Source organism: Neofelis nebulosa, chromosome 1 (genome assembly GCF_028018385.1).
Source record: "Neofelis nebulosa isolate mNeoNeb1 chromosome 1, mNeoNeb1.pri, whole genome shotgun sequence".
NCBI lineage: Eukaryota > Metazoa > Chordata > Mammalia > Carnivora > Felidae > Neofelis > Neofelis nebulosa.
In genome coordinates, this window is record NC_080782.1 from 196,344,212 (window position 1) to 196,366,163 (window position 21,952).

A 21,952-nucleotide genomic window follows, 5' to 3' on the forward strand; every position below is an offset into this window, starting at 1 on the left:
TTTTCCCTTCCCCTCCCCCATGGGTTTCTGTTACATTTCTCAGGATCCACGTAAGAGTGAAACCATATGGTATCTGTCTTTCTCTGTATGGCTTATTTCACTTAGCATCACACTCTCCAGTTCCATCCACGTTGCTACAAAAGGCCATATTTCATTTTTTCTCATTGCCACGTAGTATTCCATTGTGTATATAAACCACAATTTCTTTATCCATTCATCAGTTGATGGACATTTAGGCTCTTTCCATAATTTGGCTATTGTTGAGAGTGCTGCTATAAACATTGGGGTACAAGTGCCCCTATGCATCAGTACTCCTGTATCCCTTGGATAAATTCCTAGCAGTGCTATTGCTGGGTCATAGGGTAGGTCTATTTTTAATTTTCTGAGGAACCTCCACACTGCTTTCCAGAGCGGCTGCACCAATTTGCATTCCCACCAACAGTGCAAGAGGGTTCCTTACAGGGTATTTAAAAGCAAATTCTAGGTATCATACCATTTTCTATCACATGTATTTCAGTATTTAAATCTTTTTCTCAATATAAGCCAACAGCTTACCTTAAATGGGGGCGCCTGGGTGACTCAGTTGGTTAAGTGTCTGACTCTTGGCGCCTGGGTGGCTCAGTCCGTTGAGTGCCTGACTTCGGCTCAGGTCATGATCTCACAGTTTGTGGGTTCGAGCCCCACACTGGCCTCTGTGCTGACAGCTCAGAGCCGGGAGCCTGCTTCAGATTCTGTGTCTCCTTCTCTCTCTGCCCCTCCCCCACTCGCACTCTGTCTCCCTCTGTCTCAAAAATAAATAAACGTTAAAAAAAAAAAGTGTCTGACTGTTGATTTTGGCTCAGGTCATGATCTCAGTTTGCGAGATTGATCCCCACATTGGGCACTGTGCTGACAGCGCAGAGCCTGCTTGGGATTCTCTATCTCCCTCTCCCTCTCTCAAAATAAATAAACTTAAAAAACAATTCCTATTTCAATGAACTGAAGTGTTCAGGAAGGTAGTTTTATTTATTTCTTTTTTAAGGTAATATTATGACGTGCAGATATGTACCTATACAAGTATGGACAAGTTTAATTTTTTTTAGAAATATGTTTGATAGGTTATTCTGAAATTAAAACAAACATGAGTGATGTATAATGTATTAGCAAACAGAAATTTCTTTAACCTCTCATTGGTTTCTGTAATCATTTATTTATCCTTTCATGGTGTAGTAGTGCTGGCTTACAGTAGTTTCTGACAGCTGACTAGTAAATTTTCAGGAATTTTGTGAGCTGAATGTTAATATATCTAATATTAAAAACTTTAAATTTACAATAAAATCAATTTTATTTCATTTTTAAAATCAAGACATGTTTTTCTTAAATGTTTATTTATTTTTGAGAAAGACAGACAGTGTGAGCAGGGGAGAGGCAGACAGGGGGAGACTGAGGTTCCAAAGCAGGCTCCATGCCAACAGCAGTGAGCCGGATGTGGGGCTTGAACTCATGAATCATGAGATCACAACCTGAGCTGAAGTTTGATGCTCAACCAACTGAGCCACCCAGGTGCCCCAATAAAATCAATTTTATTAAAAAAAAAATTTTTTTTTAATGTTTTTATTTATTTTTGAAGGAGAGAGAGAGAGACAGAGCATGAGCGGGGGAGGAGCAGAGGGAAACACAGAATCAGAAGCAGGCTCCAGGCTCTAAGCTGTCAGCACCGAGTCTGATGTGGGGCTGGAACTCAAGAACCATGATGAGATCATGACCTGAGCCGAAGCCGGACGCTCAACCAACTGAGCCACCCAGGCGCCCCAGTAAAATTAATTTTATTAAAAAAAGGGAACAAATTTTCAAAGTCATGAATTTTTAATTATTTTACTATTATCTGTGCTCTTCAGTTTATCCAAGTCTATTGTATCTGTATGGTGGGGACGATATGTAACAGTGTGCTACTGAGTATCTTTATTCCGTGTGCAGTGACGTGATGTTGGCAGCTCAAAGTTAGTCGCGGTAGGAATATTTATTCCACAGACACAAGAAATGCTCCAAATCTGGCTGTGCCTCGCACTCCTGCCGGCAGAGCTGGCTGTGGCACGACACTCTTCCATCCCAAAGTGTAACTCTATGTCGGGCCCCGTAGTAGGAAGTGATTTCTGGTCTTTTGGAATTTGAGCACAGAAATCCTCCTAATGTCACATTATTAAAAGTACTTTAATAGAGGGTACTATAAAGGTAAATATGAACAGGTCCTTCAGAAAACAAAGAATACATGATATGTATTGATAGTCTTTAATATACGCCTCTAAAAATCCCTTTATTATAAGATCGAAGTTTTAAATTATTAACATAAAAAACTTGTTATGCTGAAACTCAGGAAATAAAAGGAATACTAATGAGGTGACATCTTTGGTTATAATTATTTTATTACTTGAATTTCAGAAGTACAGAAAAATGTAATTAGATGTTAAGTAAAAGGATTAAAAATACCATGTACAAATATGTATCTTTTTTAGATGACATAAGGCTAAGGATAATAAGAAATATGAATCTGAGTTTTAAAAGATACTTTGGGAACTATCATGTACCAAAGAATTTGAGAGCTTAAGAGTATACCAAGTTAAGTGTGTGTTTAATAGATAATTTTTCATCTCTTTAAAAGATGAGGTTTTAAACAGATGGCTACCAGAGGGGAAGTGGGTGGGGGGGGGTGGTGGGGGAGGATAGGGGAATAGGTGAAGGGGATTAAGAGTATACTTATTTTGATGAGCACTGAGTAATGTATGGAAGTGTTGAATCACTATACTGTACACTTGAAACTAAGATAACAGTACATGTTCACCACACTGGAATTAAAATTTAAGAAAAATTTTTTAAGATGAGGTTTTATTAAAAAACTCAAAATGCCACCTAAAATCGCCAAACCCGTTTTGCCAGTTGCTACTCTCAGAAATCAAAGCTCCGCCTGTCTAGTCTGCATTTATATTTAGTCTGGGCATTTAATCTCTTTTTTGATCTTAGTTTTACCATACACTGCACGATGTTTTATAAGGCTTTAACAGTAGGTTAGTTTTGTACGTTGTAACATCATTTTGTACTAGCAAACAGCTCATTTGAAAACTGCTCAAAAGATAGACAAAGGAGTAACAGAGAATTAAAATGAACACTGTGATTCTTTATATATGTTTCTTTTGTTTAAGTTATTTACCTCTTGTGAAAGCTGTGTTACTTGGTCCTTTTGATGTTCCAGGTCTTTTAAAACCAGTGAGTTTTGTTTTTCTAACTGAAGCACTCTTCTTGCCAAGTGGACACTAACGGAATGAAGTAAGAAAATTAATGCTTAAAAAAGAGGAATGTTATCTAGGATATTAAAAATGTGTTTGTGTGCTTAAAAATTGACTTACCATTTCCTAGTAATTCTTAAATATTTACAGAAAAAATATGGAGTCAAATATTATCAGGTGTCAACAGTGGAAGACCAATATCCAAACAGCTCAGAATTTTGAAAGTAACATTAAAATCTCCATAATAATATAACTGTGATATATTGATTACTGCAGTAATGGCTTCTAGCCCTTGCTATGAAAGTAGAGTTACATTATACTTGCTTGAAAAGCCCACAGACAGCAATTTACAGCTTTCTCCATTTTTATAAAAATTTCCCATTTACAAACAAATCAGGCAATTAGTTGAAATAATAAGCCTGCACTTTGAAAAGCTTCAGTGTTTCCCTCACACAACCTGATGCCTTTTATAATACAAAAAACTGAATAGAGTTTCCATTGAAAGTAGAGATGAAACAGATGCATGAAACATGGGGAATGTCTCAGTAGTAAAAGATCACCTTCTGACTATCACATGATCACAACTTACTGTACACAGTGTAACCTTTAGTATTTAACATCACATTAAACATGAAATACCCCAATTCCACTTTTAAGACACAATTAAAAAAAAAAAGTTCAGTTATAAAATCATTCCTCCTAAAAACTAGGGGGAAAAAAAGGGGTAGAATTCTTTAAAGAACTGCTAATACTGTTGAGAAGACATGTTGCTCCAAAGACCCTGTCTGTGATTCTAAAAAATTAATAATTTCTTATTTATCATATTTTCATATTCTATATGAATTAATCTGAATTGCAAAAGCTGTGGAATCTGAGAGGCCAAGATGTTATATAATGACACGGCATAAAATATTTTCATTAATTTTTGAGACAGAGAGACAGAGCATGAGCAGGGGAGGGACAGAGAGAGAGGGAGACACAGAATGAAAAGCAGGCTCCAGGCTCCGAGCTGTCAGCACAGAGCCCGACACAGGGCTCAAACTCACGAACCCAAGATCATGACCTGAGCCAAGGTCGGACGCTCAACTGACTGAGCCACCCAGGCGCCCCTAAAATATTTTCATTTTAAAGAAAATTATTTTATTTATATGTGGAACAGGAACAATTCCATTATATTTTTAAATATCTCCTAATCTTGGATAAAGGAATGCAGACAAAAAATTCTGAAAATAATGCTAAACATCATCCTATACATCCATTTCTAAGGCCTTGTTATTCCAAATGAAAAAGATGAGTTCTGATAAAAGTTTATACAGCAAATTGGGGAGTTTGTTTAGATATGCTCATTTCTAAATTTCTATCTTTCCAACTGGCATAAGATTTTGTCTTAATCAGCTAAAGTTAGAGGCAGAAAATACACAGTCCTTATTTTTTGACAATCATTTAAAACATTTTTTTAACATTTATTTATTTTTGAGAGAGAGAGAGACGGAGTGTGAGCCGGGGAGGGGCAGAGAGAGAGGGAGACACAGAATCTGAAGCAGGCTCCAGGCTCCGAGCTGTCAGCACAGAGACTGATGCGGGACTCGAACTCACGAACCATGAGATCATGACCTGAGCCGAAGTTGGATGCCTAACTGACTGAGCCATCCAGGTGCCCTGACAATCTTTTTTTTTTTTAATAAAATACAGCTTTACTGACATATAATTTTATTGCTATGTAATTTACATATTATAAAGTCCATCCATTTAAGGTGTTCAATTCAATGGTTTTTAGTATGTTTAGAGTTATACAACTAACACTATAGCCTAATTTTAGAATATTTTGATTACAAAAGAAGTATTTCCCTGTTAGCATTGCTCCCCATCCTCCTGCCAGCCCTAGGGAACCACTAATCTATTTTCTTCCTTTACAGATTTTACAGGTGTTTATGGTTTATGGCTACCCCATTTTGTATCTCCCAATCTAAAATATGCCAAGTTCTCTCAAATTTGACCCTAAAATAAGATCTCTACAAATAAGTCTTAAGGCTAATTTTATGTTATGTTTACAGCTTTAATACATAAACATCAGTATTTTATATCATTAACTCTGTTTTTTACTAAGGTAATAAAAATCCTTGGAGTTATCTTCACTCATATTTTCATTTTCTTCCTCATCCTTCATAAATGTTAGGAATAAGTCTCCCACAGAAAGATGAGGGTCTTTTTGTACACAGTTAATTTCTCAGTAAATGGATGTTGAAGGTACAGACCATGTTTGTGCCATGTTCAGAATAGAATAATAACACAATCAAAGGCTACTACACAGAAAACAGTTGCGGATGACATTCAATGAAAGATAAAAGGATGCGAGAAAATAATCAGATGCAAAGGTCACCCATTACCAACATTCTGAAGACGATAATGACTCGAAGACATCAAGTTTAATAACAGCAAGTAGCTCATTTGGTTTGGGTGCTTTTTGGTTTGTTTGGGAATTGAATAAATGCTCTTACGCAGATATGGTGTGATACCATTTATCAGTGCAAAATATCACATGATATAAAACAGTGAATTCGAGAAATTCTTGACATGCTGGTGCCTAAGCCCTAATACCAGGGCTACCTCCTTCTACTAAAAATTGCCCTGATTTTGGTTGGGGATTCTGACTGAGGAAAATCAACTCTAAATAGAAGGGAGCTATCTTACGAGGCCTCAAAATACTCCTAATGTGTTCTATACTGTTCTGATTACTAGCATATAGAACTATTTTATTTTATTATTTTTAAAAAAAAATTTTTTTTTCAACGTTTTTTATTTATTTTTGGGACAGAGAGAGACAGAGCATGAACGGGGGAGGGGCAGAGAAAGAGGGAGACACAGAATCGGAAACAGGCTCCAGGCTCCGAGCCATCAGCCCAGAGCCTGACGCGGGGCTCGAACTCACGGACCGCGAGATCGTGACCTGGCTGAAGTCGGACGCTTAACCGACTGCGCCACCCAGGCGCCCCTAGAACTATTTTATTGAGGGGTGCGTGGGTGGCTCAGTCGGTTAAGCAGCTGACTCTTGATTTGGGCTCTGGTCTTGATCTCATGGTTTGTGGGATCGAGCCCCGCACTGAGTTCTGCACTGAGTGTGGAGCCTGCCTGGGATTCTCTCTCTCCCTCTCTCTCTCTGTTCTCCCCGGCTCACGCTCTCTTGCCAGAAGCCAAGCTATCCAACCACCCTGATGGCAGGGCCCGGGCAGTGGACGGATCGGGACTGCAGGGAGGCCCATTGACAGTGAAGCTTCTTGTACTCCTGCTTTTATGTAATTTGGCCTTAATAAAAGTACCTGGGGAATTGTCTGTTGGGGAACTGCCCTTGACAGGCCCCCTGAGAAAAGAACCATTGGGGAAAGAAATAAGGTTCCACAAGGAAATTGTGTGGCCCTGCATTTAGCCCTTGCCACCCCCTATAAAGACTCCAGCCAAGGAAGGAACAAATGGATTTGAAAGCCCCACTCCGGTAACTAAGGAGTGTATCTATGGGCACAGGTTACTCCAACCCCTAGGCCCACTTGGCCCCCAGGACTCTCTCTCTCTCTCTCAAGTAAATAAATATTAAAAAAAAAAAAAAAAAAAAAAAGAACTATTTTATTGAGAAAAACTTTCTAAGAACTGATGCTGACAAGAATGACTGTGACTTTTACTATGAATGTTGGTATCACTTATGATACATAATATTTACAATGTAGAAGACATGGTGGTATAACTGGTCTCCAATTGATGCACTGATCACATTTAAAACATTTACTTCTAAGTCACTGTAAAGACAGCAGAACACATTTCTTCACAGACATTTCAGAAATGGTACTAAGTATTAAGGTTCTTAGATTACCCTAAATGACACATTTAGCCCATGGATTATGGATGTTACAGAAACAAAACAAAACAAAAACAAAAAACACAAACAAAAATATTGTGAAATCTAGGACATGCAGAAAAAACGAGAAATAAAATTTTTGATCATTATCATATTTACAATGAAACAAAAATGATTCAAAAATTAGAATTTTTTTCTTGATCATAAATATCAATGTCTGTAGAAAAGCAGGTTGAATTAGAAGAAATGTATTTACTAACTCATTCACCAAGATATTCATGAACATTAAAAAAAAATTTATTAAAAGCCCATAACCTATATAGGTACCAGGAATACACAGTTTCTACCTGGAGGATCTGATAGTCTCCTGAGGAAGACGGACAAATAAATTACCATAGTGTGCTAAATGATAAGAAAGGGCACACTGAGGAATGAAGACTAACAGTAATCTGGAGAGGAAGCAGAGAAATAGCATTCTGGGTAGAGAGAAAAGCATAGGTAAAGGATGATGTGCAGGGAGGTATGCTGTGGATTGATAAAATGTATGGCGCATGGTGAAGGCTGAAGCTAGAGAGACAGAGGCAGGGACATATGAAAGACCTTAAATGACAAGCTGAGTTTTGATTTTATCATTAAGTCGGGTAGGCATAACATGATCAGGTCTGCACTTGAGAGAGTTCTCTATCAATACGGTGGAGAAGGAAGAACATTTGAGCCAATCAATTATAAAGTTAAGATCACAGTCTAGACTGGTGGTCTCCAAAAGCAATTACGTACAAAACAATCCACTGAAGTGTGGGAAATTTTATTTATATTTATTTTACTATTAAGTGTCTTTAAATTTTAATTTTCTATGTAGTTTTGTATTTTAACATACATGTTATTCATAGGATAGTACATGTATATAATTGAGAGATAAATACATGTACATATATTGGTGGGTGAATGTTCAATTTTTTTTCCCTAATAGGGAGTCATATCAAAAAGTTTGGAGACTGTTGGTCTAGGCCAGTTTTGTCCAATAGAAACATAATGCAAGTCCACATGTAATTTAGAAATTTTTAGTAGCCATATTTAAAATAGTACACAGCCCTTACCTTACATGACATAAAAAAATTAACTTAAAGTATGCCAAAGACCTAAATGTAAACACTAAAATATAAATGCTTAGAAGAAAACACAGGAGTACGTCTTCAACACAGGAGTAAATCTTCCTGACTTTAGATAAAGGATTCTCAGATATGGCACCAAAAGCACAAGCAACAAAAGAAAAATTAGATAAAGTGGACTGCATCATAAGTAAAAAGTTTTGTGCTTCAAAAGACACCATTAAAAAAATGAAAAGATAACCCATGAAATGGAAGAGAACATTCCAAAATACCTATCTGATAAGGGACTCGTATCTAGAAAAATAAAGAACTCTTATAACTCAACAATAAAAACTCAATCCAATTATAGCAGTCACAGCAGTGCTATGTGCTATAGAAAATTCTAAATAATTACATAAGTTTATCTTTGCACACCTTGTACTGCCATTTCCTCAGAAAGCATAATGACTGTGTCAAAACACATGTGCATTACGGATTTTCAGACATTTCTCTCGAAAGATTGGTATAAATTTAAGTTCTCATGAACTACAATGAAAAGTTCTCCAAGGACTAGAATTTTTATTTATTTTGTTCTCTAATGTATTCAAAATACCTTGAATAATATTTGGTACGAAAGAAGTAGGTGTTCAGTAATAAACTGTTGAAAGACTGAACTTTATAAGACCTCCTATTTCTTCATGCCCTAGTACATGGCTCAGGTCATGATCTTGTGGTTTGTGGGTTCGAGATCCACATCGGGGTTTGTGCTGACAGTGCCGAGGCTGGAGCCTGCTTCCGATTCTGTCTCCCTCTTTCTCTGCCCTACCCCACTAGTGCTCTCTCTCTCTCTCAAACTTAAATAAATATTAAAAAACATTAAAAAAAAATAAATAAAAATATGAAGGCCTTTTGTAATGTCAACTGAACCAACCTTATTTTCCATTAATGTCTACTCCACTTACTGTCCCATAAACATGTTTTATATATTCCTTGCACTATACATACGTCTGTTGTTTCCCCGTCTGGAGACGGCAGACTATTTCACTGCTTGACAGATCCAAGTTTTTCTTTTTTTTTTTTTTTTTTTTTTTGTCATTCTTACATAGATCCAACTTTTTCTTAAAGGCTCCTTGCAAGTTCTACTTCCTCCATTTCTGATCATGCTAGTCTTCACTGATCTCTATTCCTCTGACTGACATAGTCTAGCATACAATACAGCTCTAAATTATACATTTTTGGGTGTTTCTTAATATTCTTTGACATGTGTTAATCTTTTCTTTCCCAAAAGATGCTACTTACATGAAGACAAGTTCTTACCCCTGTGGTGTGTACTAACGAAAGCAGCACTGAATAAATCCTTCTTAATCAATTTTGCTGTAAATGCATTTTGTTTACATGAACACACTGCTAGAAACCATATTCTTAGGTTGCAGAGCTTCAATATTAAAGTATGACTAGTGCTCAGCAACTGAGCATTAAACTAGTAATAAAAACGTACATAAAGTTGATAAGGGAAGGCAAATATTACAGATGCCAGTTCATTTCTTTTATACTTCAACCTCCTACATCTTTAAATGTGGCATATTGTAGTGAATGATTTAGTGTCACAGGTAGATTCTTTTTTTTAAAATATAATTTATTGTCAAATTGGCTTATAATTTTTTTTTAACGTTTATTTATTATTGGGAGACAGAGAGGGACAGAGAGTGAGCAGGGGAGGGGCAGAGAGAGAGGAAGACACAGAATCTGAAGCAGATTCCAGGCTCTGAGCTTTCAGCACAGAGCCTGATGTGGGGCTTGAACTTACAAACCGTGAGATCATGACCTGAGTCAGACTCTTAACCGACTGAGCCACCCAAGTACCCCTCAAATTGGCTTATATACAACACCCAGTACTCATCCCAACAAGTGCCCTCCTCAACGTCCATTGCCCATTTTCCCCTCTCCACACCTGCGCACCCCCCCCCCCCCTCCCCACCGCCAGCCATCTACCCTCAGTTTGTTCTCTGGATTTAAGAGTCTCTTGTGGTTTGCCTCCCTCCCCCTCTGTTTGTACTATTTTTTTCCTCCTTCCCTTCCCCAATGGTCTTCTGTTAAGTTTCTCAAGTTCCTCATATGAGTGAAAACATGATATCTATCCTCTGACTGACTTACTTCACTCAGAATACCTTCCAGTTCCATCTACGATGCTGTAAATGGCATGATTTCATTCTTTCTCATTGTCAAGTACTATTCTATTGTATATATAAACCAAATCTTCTTTATCCATTCATCAGGTGGTGGACATTTAGGCTCTTTCCAAAATTTGGCTATTGTTGAAAGCGCTGCTATAATCATTGGGGTACATGTACCCCGATGCATTAGCACTCCTGTATCCTTTGGGTAAATTCCTAGTAGTGGTATTGCTGGGTCGTAGGGTCTCCACATTGTTTTCCAGAGCGGCTGCACCAGTTTGCATTCCCACCAACAGTGCAAGAGGGTTCCCGTTTCTCCACATCCTTGCCAGCATCTGTAGTTTCCTGATTTGTTCATTTTAGCTACTCTGGCTGGTGTGAGGTGGTATCTCAGTGTGGGTTTGATTTGTATTTCTCTGAGGATGAGTGATGTTGAGCATCTTTTCACGTGTCTGTTGGCCATCTGGATGTCTTCTTTGGAAAAGTGTCTATTCATGTCTTCTGTCCATTTCTTCACTGGATTGTTTTTCAGGTGTGGAGTTTGGTAAGTTCTTTATAGATTTTGCATACTAGCCTTTTATCTGATATGTGATTTCCAAATATCTTTTCCCATTCTGTTGGTTGCCTTTTAGTTTTGTTGATTGTTTCCTTTGCAGTGCAGAAGCCTTTAATCTTGATGAGGTCCCAATAGTTCATTTTTGGTTTTAATTCCCTTGCCTTTAGAGATGTGTTGAGCAAGAAATTGCTGTAGCTGAGGTTAAAGAGGTTGTTGCCTGCTTTTTCCTCTAGGTTTTTGATGGTTTCCTGTCTCACATTTAGGTCTTTCATCCATTTTGAGTTTATTTTTGTGTACAATGTAAGAAAGTGGTCTAGTCTCATTCTTCTGCATGTTGCTGTTCAGTTCTCCAAGCACCATTTGCTAAAGAGACTGTCTTTTTTTCCACTGGATGCTCTTTCTTGTTTTGTCAAAGATTAGTTAGCCACTCATTTGTGGGTCCAATTCTGGGTTCTCTATTCTATTCCATTGGTCTATGTGTCCGTTTTTATGCCAATACCATAATGTGTTGATGATTACACCTTTTAGTAGAGGCTAAAGTCTGGGATTGTGATGCCTCACGCTTTGGTCTTAATTATTACTTTGGCTATTTGGGGTCTTTTGTGTTTCCATTAAAATTTTAGGATTGTTTGTTCTAGCTTTGAGAAGAATGCTGGTGCAATTTTAATTGGGATTGCATTGCATGTGTAGGTTGCTTTGGGTAGTATTGACATTTTAACAATATTTATTCTTCTAATCCATGAGCATGGAGTGTTTTTCCATTTCTTGTGTCTTCTTCAATTTCCTTCATAACCTTTCTATAATTTTCAGCATACAGATCTTTTACATCTTTGGTTAGGTTTACTCCTAGGTATTTTATGGTTCTTCGTGCAACTGTAAATGGGATCAGTTTCTTTAATTCTCTTTCTGTTGCTTCATTGTTGGTGTATAAAAATGGAACTGAATTCTGTACATTGATTTTGTACCCTGAGATTTTGCAGAATTCCTGTATCAGTTCTAGCAGTCTTTTGGGTTTTCCATGTAGAGTATCATGTAGTCTGCAAAAAGTGGAAGATTGACTTCTTCTTTGCCAAATTTGATGCCTTTTATTTCATTTTGTCATCTGATTGCTGATGCTAGGACTTCCATCACTATGTTAAACAGCAGTGGTGACAGTGAACATCCCTGTCGTGTCCCCAATCTCAGGGGGAAAGCTCTCAGTTTTTCCCCATTGAGGATGATACTAGCTGTGGGCTTTTCATATATGGCTTTTATGATGTTCAAGTATGTTCCTTCTATCCTGACTTTCTTGAGGGTTTTTATTAAGAAAGTATGCTGTATTTTGTCAAATGCTTTTTCTACATCAATTGACAGGATCATATGGTTCTTATCCTTCCTTTTATTAATGTGATGTATCACACTAATTGATTTGCAAATATTAAACCAGCCCTGCAGTCCAGGAATGAATCCCACTTGATCATGGTGAATAATTCTTTTTATATGCTGTTGAATTTGATTTGCTCGTATCTTGTTGAGAATTTTTGCATTCATGTTCGTCAGGGATATTGGTCTATAATTCTCCTTTTTAGTGGGGTCTCTGTCTGGTTTGGGAATCAAGGTAATGCTGGCTTCATAGAATGAGTCTGGAAGTTTTCCTTCCGTTCCTATTTTTGGGAACAGCTTGAGAAGGATAGGTATTAACTCTGCTTTCAATGTCTGGTAGAATTCCCCAGGGAAGCCATCTGGTCCAGGACTCTTATTTGTTGGGGAGATTTTTGACAACTGATTCAATTTTTTCACTAGTTTTGGGTGTCACAGGTAGATTCTGTGTAGAAACCCGGGGTGTTAGAAGTGGGAAGAAAGAAATTCACTTTAACTATAATTCAAAGCAAGACAAATGAAGAATTTCTCCTCTATGTGGCTGAGTTTATATCTCCTTAAGCACAATGCACATAGAATGCAAACAAGTCCTTCCCAAGTTCTTTATGAAAAGTAACTATGGATACAGTCGGGAAAAATGACTCCTGCTAAAGGCTAGTTATTTATTTATTTTGTACAGAATGTACTAAACTCAAGAAAGCTTTGCTTTTACAGGCTATCTGTTGAGACACTAAAGTAGGTACAACTTAACAATACTTCTTTGTAATTATATTAACTGCCATGTGACTATGAATTCTACCTGTACCAAGATTAAGTTCAACATCAACTAAAAATGAATGCTACAAGACTATAGTTTTGTATTTAAGTATTAAATGAAATGGGGCGCCTGGGTGGCTCAGTCGGTTAAGTGACCGACTTTGGCTCAGGTCATGATCTCGTGGTTTGTGAGTTTGAGCTCTGCGTTGGGGTCTGTGCTGACAGCTCGGAGCCTGGAGCCTGCTTCAGATTCTGTGTCTCCTTCTCTATCTCTGTCTCTCCCCCGCTCACACTCTGTCTCTGTCTCTCTAACAAATAAGTAAACATTTAAAAAAATTAAAAAGAAATAAATATTAAATGAAAATTTCACCTGTTACCTGGTAAAATTATTCCCGCCAAGGAATAACCCCACCAAGGTCATCTTTCAGCTCCCTCATCACTTCTTGACTCCAAATAAAACTTATTCTCTTATATCTGTCAATGGAAGTAGCACTTCCGATTATTACGTAATTTCATAGTAGTAGAGCCCAGCCGATACGGACAAGGTAGATCTTCATCTGTGTATGAGATGTCAAAGCACAATGGAGGATTGATGTTCTGCCTCAATTCCTTCAATCTTGGTATGGTTTTCTTAGTATCACCAAAACTCTAAATAAATATCTGTATTTATTTAGTTACTTGCTAATTAGTTACTTGCCTGAAATAGCATTTGGCTCCTTGATCTTTTTCAATTTTAGGTCAGAGATTTATCTCTATTAGTATGGCATAAAAAAAAAAAAAAAAAGGTTCCAAAAAAGGGGCACACGTACCAGAATGATTCTAGCTTCAGAACTCCTCACGTTGGCACCTATAATGCCTGCTCTACTGGTAATTATTGAAAACCAAATAATGGTCTCAAGCTGATTATCTATAGTCATATGACACTTTCTCTAGGTTCTTCTATAGGTTTAAACTCTCAAGTTGATCACGAATAGAATGGCAGTAACTTTTTAAAGGACTATTCCAAAAACAAACCCAAATAAGAACAACTTTCCCCAAGGACAAAAATGACAACTCACATACATGAGAAGAAAGAGAGAAACATTTTCATTTTACACAAAAGTCTGCTAGAGGAAAAAAAAGTTTTCTCAGCTTTAATATTTTCCTTTATTATAAGGTTCAATGTACTGTGAAAATTTCAACTTAACACTCTTTATAAAACTAGACAGAAACTAAAACAAAAGGTCTGGAGTATGCAGTAAATCTAGCAGTTTGAAAGGTTTAAAAACCTTCAGAAACAGCTCTTCATTCAGATCTGCCAAAGCAAACAGAGAAGCGCACACTAAGACCATGCTAGTGCCTGGCAGTTCCCCAATTAAGATGCAGGTTAAAGAGCATAACCAAAACATGTAACCAGAAAATCTTGTTTGCTATTTTCAAAACAATCATGACCGAAACAAAAACATTACTTCAGATTTTCAAGTTTAGTCAAGTCAAGAAGAGCCCATTTCATTTTAATCTACTTAATTGTATAAGCCCTTTTAACTTACTGCAACTTTGTCCCAGAAAGAGTTTAATGTGATATTTAGTTATTGTTCATATCTCCACTGAAACGTCAACCTGTGAGTAAGCTTATTTGATAATTACAATGTGCTTAAAAGACAGTTTTTGGGAGTTATTTTTCAAACTACAAAAGCTAATTTTGCTACTTTTTTATAGGAAACTGGCATTATAGTATATGTCTTAAGATTGATTGACAGATATCAAAAAAATCTCAAAACCGGTTTCATGTCCAGGGGAGTGTCTCAACTAATTATTTTAAAAAGTCTCATTACAATTCTCAAACAAAATGATTTTAATTAAAACCTTAAATTGTACCTAAAGTTTTTGGAACACTAGCTTTTCCTCTAAAATCAACTGTGTAATTTACTCTAAGAAACATTAACTGGTATAACCAGTTAACATTTCCTAAATAACCCACTGTGTGCCAGGGACTGTGTGGTGAAATTTGCATCCATTTTCTCACTTTAATTTCATAATATACCTTGAGTAGCAACAGGTAACCAATGAAAATTTTCAGTGACTATTGAATTTATTAACAACAACATGAAACTCAAAGCAGAAGGCCTAACAATTAAAGGTTTGGATAACTATTAAAAATTATCTTTTTGAAGACTATTCAGTGATACGAGAAACGTTCAAGATGGAGTTGTAAGAAAAAATATTAAACTTCCCATGTTTAATACCCTAAATATGCAAGAAGACATATGCATATCTATTACACATTTTTGAATGGTTACCTTTGGATGGTAGGATTACTAACAATTTTCTAAAATAAACATAATATTTTTATAATCAGAAATCTGTTCCAATTAAGCGTTAACCTAAAGTACCTAAACCTGGCTGTTGAATGTATGAGATTTCACATTGAACTTAGTATGAATGGTACTAAGTGTACCATTTACTTACTATACTAAGTGTATAGTAGTTGAAAAGTAAGTTCCTTTGAAATTCTCATGTATCTTGGCGTAGACTAATGTATAATGAAAACTTTATTATGCAAACATTTCATTTGCCGTTCTGATTGAGTTGTTTTATAATGCACCTTCAGTTTCTATTGCTTTAATTTTAAATGTGAAGAATTAAATATAGACTCTCTCAAAGGTTACATTGCTTTCATCTTAAATCAGTTAAACAGAGAATGAAGCCATTGACTTCTTTACAAATAGCTACTGAAAGTGAAATACAGACTTTGCAAACTTTGGATATGTGTCAGACCCTAAAAGAGGGATCCTCTTTGCCACTGCTCAATTTTACGCATATAGTAGGTACTCAATAAAAGATGTTGAAGGAATACATAAACGTCCTCTCTGGATATCTAGACTTACTTTCCCTTCACTCAGTTTAGATGACCTGAGAAGCACTTCCTCAAAATAACCCTCTGGTTCACCATGAGACGAATGCCTGGCACCAGCTGGTAGGAGATATTAATAGTATGCCCATTAGGCACTTGTTCAAGGCACACAGATAGCTCAGTGATAAAATCTTCAGAAATATTTGGATAGTTAAAATTATTCAGAATATGAATCAGTTGTGGTTCTTTGAATCTCCACTCTAATTATTAAGGAATCATCTGTTTTTGGAAATTCTTTAAAAAAAAGTAAGGTAACAGCAATAATTGCTTTCAATTTTAGAGGAACTCAGCATTTAGGGCTAAAGAAAAAAGCTTACAACAGCAAAATTCTTTTTTCCTTGTGACAAAGATTCTTTGGAAGGATTCATATGCTAAAAAAGAAGAGAATAGACTTTTTCCTTCAAATTTCAATTTTTATTTTTTTTTTATTTTAATTTTTTTTAAATGTTTATTTATTTTTGAGACAGAGAGAGACAGAGCATGAGCAGGGGAGGGGCAGAGAGAAAGGGAGACACAGAATCTGAAACAGGCTCCAGGCTCCAAGCCGTCCGCACAGAGCCCGACACGGGGCTCGAACTCACGAACTGTGAGATCATGACCCGAGCGAAGTCGGCCGCTTAACCGACTGAGCCACCCAGGTGCCCCAAATTTCAATTTTTAGTATATACCAAGCATTTACCACTGACCAAGAAGTCTCTTCCCCACAAAGTGTATTTCTATTCCCCCCTAGGCAATATAATGCTCAAAGAGTTATACGGGGAAAATTACAAAATAGCCTAGGTCATCCTTAATGACTCATGAGGGACTGAGCAGAGAAGGGGAATGGGATGGGACTACAGCTCATTTTTCAAATAATACATAATTTAGAAATACTTGCACCTTCACCAGACAGAATTAACCATTCCAACTATAAAATAATACTTGACAGTCATCTATCCTTGGTCTAAAATTCTTCCAGATATTTAGTTTAGCCAGTAAGAGACATACATTCAAAGTATTGTTTTGTTATAAAATGGCCTATATCTTACATCATAGCGTTAAAGACATTTTATTCTCTTAGCCATCACTTCAAAGTTTCTACAAAACTATTAGAGTTCAGATGAATTGTTTTTCTTACATGATGTGTAAGGTCTCTAAACACTTAAATCAACTCAAATAAAAATAAAAGATAAACAAGCAGTTGGGGTGCCTGGGTGGCTCAGTTGGTTAAGTGTCTGACTTTGGCTCAGGTCATGATCTCATGGTTTGTGGGTTTGAGCCCTGTATTGGGCTTTTTGCTGTCAGCCTACTTCTGATCCTCTGTCTCTCTGTCTCTCTCTCTCTCTTTCTCTCTCTCTCTCTCTCTGCCCCTCCCCTGCGTGTGTGCACTTTCTCTTTAAAAAAAAATAAAAACATTGAAAAAAAAAGATAAACAAGCAGATTTGAATCCTTAAATACTCAGATGAACAGACAATTCTACTAGGTATCTTATACCATGCTAGGTAGAGACAGAGAATAAACAAAAGATATCATTGCTGACCTTCAGGAACCTTCCATTTGGCTGGGGAAATGATGTGGGAAACAAGAGCTAATGAGATAAGATAAATGCTCTATTATGTGGTATGGAGCAAATAGATGTTTATAGGCATAGAGATAGACTACCCTGATTTTAGGTAGAGAGGCAAGGAAGGTTGGAGAGGTGGGGGCATGTGGAAGGGCCTGGAAGTCTGGCAGTAATATTTAGATGTGATACGGTAGCATATGGGACAGTCAGATATTTTTGCATAGGAGGATGAGTTAAAGTGAGAGAAAGAAGTTAGATAAAAAAAAATTTAGCTAGGTCAACTGGAAAACTGATTAATATAGGTACAATTTCTCTCTTAGTGTACTTAAAATTTTTTTTTTTAACATTTATTTAGTTTTGAGAGACAGAGATAGAGCGTGAGCAGGGGAGGGGCAGAGAGAGAGGGAGACACAGATCTGAAGCAGGCTCCAGGCTCTTAGCTGTCAGCACAGAGCCTGATGCAGGGCTTGAATTCACGGACCGTGAGATCATGACCTGAGCCAAAGTTGGACACTTAACCGACTGAGCCACCCAGGTGCCCCATAGTATACTTCAAACAGAATCTCACAAAATCACTAGTGGATCTCCCCCAAATTTTCTTGGTCTTCACAAAGTCTTTTATACTTTCTTTCTTTCTTTTTTAATTTACATCCAAGTTAGCATATAGTGCTATGATGATTTCAGGAGTGATTCCGGTGATTCATCCCCTATATAACACCCAGTGCTCATCCCAACAAGTGTCCTACCTAATGCCCCTACTTTTAATCATAATATAATGTGCTATCTCATCTCTCTCTCTGTGTCCCTCTTTCTCTTTCTCAAGTATATATCAAGGAATGTACACAGGTGAATAAAAAACAAGAGAAAAAGGAAGCCTATTTAATTTTAATCTGAAAACTGTTGGTACAAACGCATTTGTAGCACACTTGAAATTAATGTGAAAATAAAATCACAATGGTGTCATTATCACTGAATCTAATTCTAGGAAAATACTAATGTACACTCCTAGTTTATTGATCATTAAACTCACTTAAAAATACATGAAATGCAGGATTATAACTTACTGTGCTTTATTTTGTGAGCAATTCAATATTTATGCATACTAAGAATAAAGTAACTTTACTTTGCACATTATCAAAAAGCATAATGTAATTACATTTAGCTTGAGTAGATAAGTAAAACAAATATATATTGATTTTACCTTTGCTTTAGTCGTCTTTTGGCTGTTGTGGGAACATTAGCACCATAGCCATAGGAAAAAAGAACCCTTTCAGCTTCATCTTCATTTTCAACTGAAAAATATTCAAGTGTATGATGTAAAATAAGTGGGTTTTTTTCTTAAAAAGCACAGCAAAAGTGAAAATAAAAGAGGTCATACCAATGAATCAGGGAGCATAAGAACATTAAAAAGGGCTAATGCACAATCTCAAACAGTCCATTTGTAAGTAGAGCATATTTCTTAAAGTATATGGTTGCTTAAATTTGTTCCATTTATTTTTAAAAGGTGTAATGGCTTGCATCATAGGACATGTTAAATTTTCTTGTTATAAAGCATAATAATTTAAGGGGTGCCTGGGTGGCTTAGTCGGTTAAGCCTCTAACTCTTGGTTTTGGCTCAGGTCACGATCTCACGGTTCGTAAGTTTGAGCCCTGCATAGGCCTCTGTGTTAATGGTGGAGAGCCTGCTTGGGATTCTCTCCCCTCTCTCTCTGTCCCTACCCTGCTTGCTCTCTTGCTTAAAACTAAATAAATAAACTTAAAAAAAATTTTTTTTAAATAAAGCATAACAATACAGATGCTGTGATATTCTGGTGATTCTAGGATTTTTGCATGGAAAGTATGTTTTGTAATTATAAATAAGTAACAATAACATCAATTTCATTATTTCTCTTCTTGATAAAAGACATGACTATTTTTTAAAATATTTACTTATATTTGAGAGAGAGAGAGAGACAGACAGAGCATAAGTGGGGGACAGGCAGAGAGAGACAGGGAGACACAGAATGTGAAGCAGGCTCCAGGCCCTGAGCTGTCAGCACAGAGCCCGACACAGGGCTCAAACCCATGAACCATGCGAGATCATGACATGAGTTGAAGTCAGATGCTTAACCGAGTCACCCAAGAGCCCTAAGAAATGACTACTTTTAATTAGGAAAGATGTTCACTATTTTATCAGAACAAGTTAATTTTAACTTGTAATAATGAAATTGTGTATTTAAGTAGGCTACTCTGTGAAAAAAATGTGCAGTCCTGAGAATGTATTGATAGCCTTTTTTTTTTATTACAAAAAAATACAGCAAAACCCTTTACTTTTAAATTCTGCCATTGTCACATCACTCTTTTTCAGAAGGAATTTTAACTGACAGGTTAACATTATGGTTAAAAAGTTTAAATGCAATGGCAATTTTACTGTAACTGGGATTAAAAAATACTTAAAGTTCATAAAAACTAAAGGTTTACTAGCTCATATAAAAGCAGTCAATGACATTTAACAATTTTTATAACATTTTTTAACAATCATATTTTAACATTAAAAAGAGAAACCTCTCAGAAATGTTTCAGACTTAAAACAAAGCCACATATTTTACACTATTAAGTGAAGCTATTTGGAGGCCCATTACTGTAATATGCATATATTTGTTGACTGATCCTTTTACAGTATAGTAAGAATTTTAATAAGACTTTTCTTGTTGTCCTTCAATTTTATCCCTAGTTTTCATGGTAAACCAGGGTCAGTTTTCAGAAATAGAGTTATTAGTTGTCAGGTAAAAAATGTAGAAGCAAGGGATGATATAGGTCATTGCCAATAGTGTTACCAGCTATCATAGGTCCAAGATGAGTTCTCCAATTCAGCTCTATCAGAATGGCAAAATAGCTCTATTAGTGCTGTTATTTAGACACCTACCTGACTCTTGTCTCAAAATTCAGAAGGAAGAGGGTAAATTCAGTTAATATCTCAAAAACCTATCAGTTAGAAATTGATGGACATCTGAAATTTCAGTTTAATACCTAATGGATTAGTAACTCATAGGATAACTATTCTATTGGTGATTTAATTATAGAAACAATGGTAGATGGTACTAAGGAGATACGAATGTGTCTTAGAAGTACAGAGCACCGAACATCTATATCTGAGTGCCACCATTTCTCTCAAGCTAGAAGCATCAGGAGGCTGTGGGGAGACAAACGTTCATAGAGAAGGCACAGGAGGGCCTGTGCATGTGTAAAGGCACAGAGCTGTGACATTTTAGTAATTATGAGGTAAGTGGTTGGAGTTCACTTAGAGAACAACGGTAGTAGAAAGATAGGCTTAGTTCCAATTGTGAATGGAATGAAATTTTATTTGCTAGGCTAAGGAGTTTGGATTTTTATTCCACAGTCAACAAGAAACTAACAGAGACTAATTCAGAAAGGTAACATGACCAAAAGATCTTTGTTGCTGATGCTGATATTGCAGAAAAAAATTCTAACAATGGGGAAAAGGATGGCCTATTGTAGCACAGAGAACTCCTCACAAGTTATGGTAATAATCCAGTTGAAGAACAGTCCAGAAAAGCAAGAGAGGATGAATAAAAAAAGTTAGATGCTAGACAACTGAATAGGTGTGGAGGTGAGAGGAGGCACTAGAGAGAATGAGGGAGACATGGAGGTTGACAAAAGCTGGATGGTAATTAGACTTTAACCTTACTAACAGATCAAGAATACAATAAAATTAGTAAGTTTTAGAGAAGAAAAAATAAATGTGAGAAATGTTAAATTAAAAAAAAATTTTTTTTAAATGTTTATTTATTTTTGAGACAGAGAGAGACAGAGTATGAACGGGGGAGGGTCAGAGAGAGAGGGAGACACAGAATCCGAAACAGGCTCCAGGCTCTGAGCTGTCAGCACAGAGCCCAATGTGGGGCTCGAACTCATGGACCGTGAGATCATGACCTGAGCCGATGTCGGACGCTCAACTGACTGAGCCACCCAAGTGCCCCGAGAAATGTTAAATTTTTAATGACTCTAGGAACTCTTTACAGATCTATGGAACATTAGCCTACAGACAATAAATGAAATTGTGGAAAGGGCTAGGATTATCCAGAGAGTAGGTAAGTTAAGTAAAAATTGAAGAGGATAATGGGAAAACCCTTGTGAAGTATTCGGTAGAGTTAGCTAGAAGAAGAGACAATAAAAGCAATGGAGAAGAAACAATCAAAGACAGGTGATTCAAGAGGCAAGAGAAGAGTCTTGAGAAATGTGACAAATGCCTAGCAGAGGTTACAAGTAAGATGAAATGGACAGCAGGTTCTAGAATCTGACAACTAGAAATCTGGTTTTCTTTTTATATTTGAATTTATTTAGTTTCTAGTCAATACTATTTTTAACAAATGGATGAGGTCTTTGAAAACTAAACTCCTCAAAAATCCAAATAATATACTTAATTATAAAAGGCAATTCAAGTGTGAATAGGTTATGTCGTTTGACATGGTGACA

The 21,952-nt window shown here is 36.6% G+C and overlaps 1 protein-coding gene across 6 annotated transcripts in view; it reads right to left on the reverse strand.

Annotated features, from left to right (window-relative positions):
* The window catches only part of PIBF1 (progesterone immunomodulatory binding factor 1), a 207,329-nt gene that overhangs the window by 62,360 nt on the left and 123,017 nt on the right, over window positions 1-21,952 (reverse strand). For all 6 annotated transcript variants that reach the window (XR_009248370.1, XM_058683081.1, XM_058683088.1 and 3 more), the window contains exons 13-14: window positions 18,678-18,768; window positions 3,185-3,287 (exon numbers count right to left, since the gene is read on the reverse strand). Coding sequence is in view for 5 of the 6 variants with exons in the window: in XM_058683081.1 (XP_058539064.1) it covers window positions 3,185-3,287; window positions 18,678-18,768 (194 nt within the window). In the remaining variant the exon portion in view is untranslated. The remainder of the gene's footprint in view (window positions 1-3,184; window positions 3,288-18,677; window positions 18,769-21,952) is intronic.